General features: G+C 71.4%; 1 protein-coding gene across 1 annotated transcript; it reads right to left on the reverse strand.

Annotated features, from left to right (window-relative positions):
* Positions 1-19: 19 nt before the first annotated feature.
* On the reverse strand, positions 20-1,238 carry EMIHUDRAFT_258903 (hypothetical protein; the record flags this gene model as incomplete). The annotated part of the gene is made up of 4 exons (XM_005758844.1): positions 20-112; positions 215-307; positions 386-646; positions 1,068-1,238. Coding segments are annotated over 4 exons (618 nt in total), but the record flags the coding sequence as incomplete, so codon positions are not given.
* Between the last annotated feature and the right edge of the window lie 25 nt (positions 1,239-1,263).

A 1,263-nucleotide genomic window follows, 5' to 3' on the forward strand; every position in this document is an offset into this window, starting at 1 on the left:
CGCGCAGCAGCTCGCGCACGAAGAGGGAGACGTCGCGCAGCAGCGGCGAGTGCGCCGCCTCGAGGTGCCGCTTGAGCTCGACCACGATCGGCACAATCGCCTCCACCGTCGCCTTGCGCGCCACCTGCGAGAGGACCTTGCCGCGCGCCGCCGCCGCCGCCGCGTTGCCGTCCTCGGCGGGCTCGTCGGCGGAGGCGCCCGCCCCGGAGCCCACCTTGGCCTCCTTGCACGCGAGAAGGCGCAGCGAGTCGGAGACCACGGCGTGCACTGCGGCGGCGGACAGCTCCATTTGGCCTACGCGCGACGCCTCCGCCAGTGGGACCTCTCCTCCCCCTCGCGCGGCGGGCGGCGGGCGGCGGGCGCCGTCGAGGACGGGCGCGAGCACCTCGTGGCAGAGCTTCGCCGTCGCCTGCAGGAAGGTTCCAAGAAGGCTCCAAGAAGGTTCCTGCAGCAGCACCTCGTGGCAGAGCTTCGCCGTCGCCTGCAGGAAGGTTCCAAGAAGGCTCCAAGAAGGTTCCTGCAGCAGCACCTCGTGGCAGGGCTTCGGCGTCGCCTGCAGCCGCTGCTCGTCGCCCATCGAGGAGAGGAGCGCGCGCAGGATCTGCAGCCGCGGCCGCTGCTGCTCCGCCCCAGACAGGTCGAGCGCCTTGGGCGGAAGGGGAGGGAGGTCAGCGCCCCTCCGAGAGGGCGTGAGTGCCTCCTCCCCTCCCTCGAGCCGCCTCCTTCTCGTCGCGCGGCAGCGGCGTCGCGTGCGCGGGCAGCGCGGTGCACCCGTTGAGCTGGAAGAGGAGGGGCACAAAAGAGGCCTGCAGGAAGGTTCCAAGAAGGTTCCAAGAAGGTTCCTGCAGCGCTGGAAGAGGAGGGGCACAAAGGAGGCCTGCACGCGGCAGGGCGGGGGAGGGCGGGGGGAGGCGGCGGGTGGGCAGGTCAGCGCGAGGGGTCGGGAGGGCAGGGTGCGAGTCGAGAGGGGTGAGGCGCGATGGGCGGCGCGGGAACCAGCGCGAGGTGTCGAGGAAGTGTCTAGGAAGTGTCTAGGAAGTGTCTAGGAAGTGTCTAGGCGTGGGCACCAGCGCGAGGTGGGGCGAGCGAGGGAGGAGCATGTCGAAGAGGCAAGCGCGGCCGGCCGCGCGCAGCGTCGGCTCCGCGTCGACGAGCGAGCGGCAAAAGGCGCGGAGGAGGGAGGGCCGCCACTTGACGTAGTCCTCGAGGAGCAGCTGCGTCAGAAGCAGGATCGCCTGCTCGCAGCAGCGGCCGTGCGCTGCA

The sequence above is a fragment of the Emiliania huxleyi genome (genome assembly GCF_000372725.1).
Source record: "Emiliania huxleyi CCMP1516 unplaced genomic scaffold EMIHUscaffold_8353, whole genome shotgun sequence".
NCBI lineage: Eukaryota > Haptophyta > Isochrysidales > Noelaerhabdaceae > Emiliania > Emiliania huxleyi.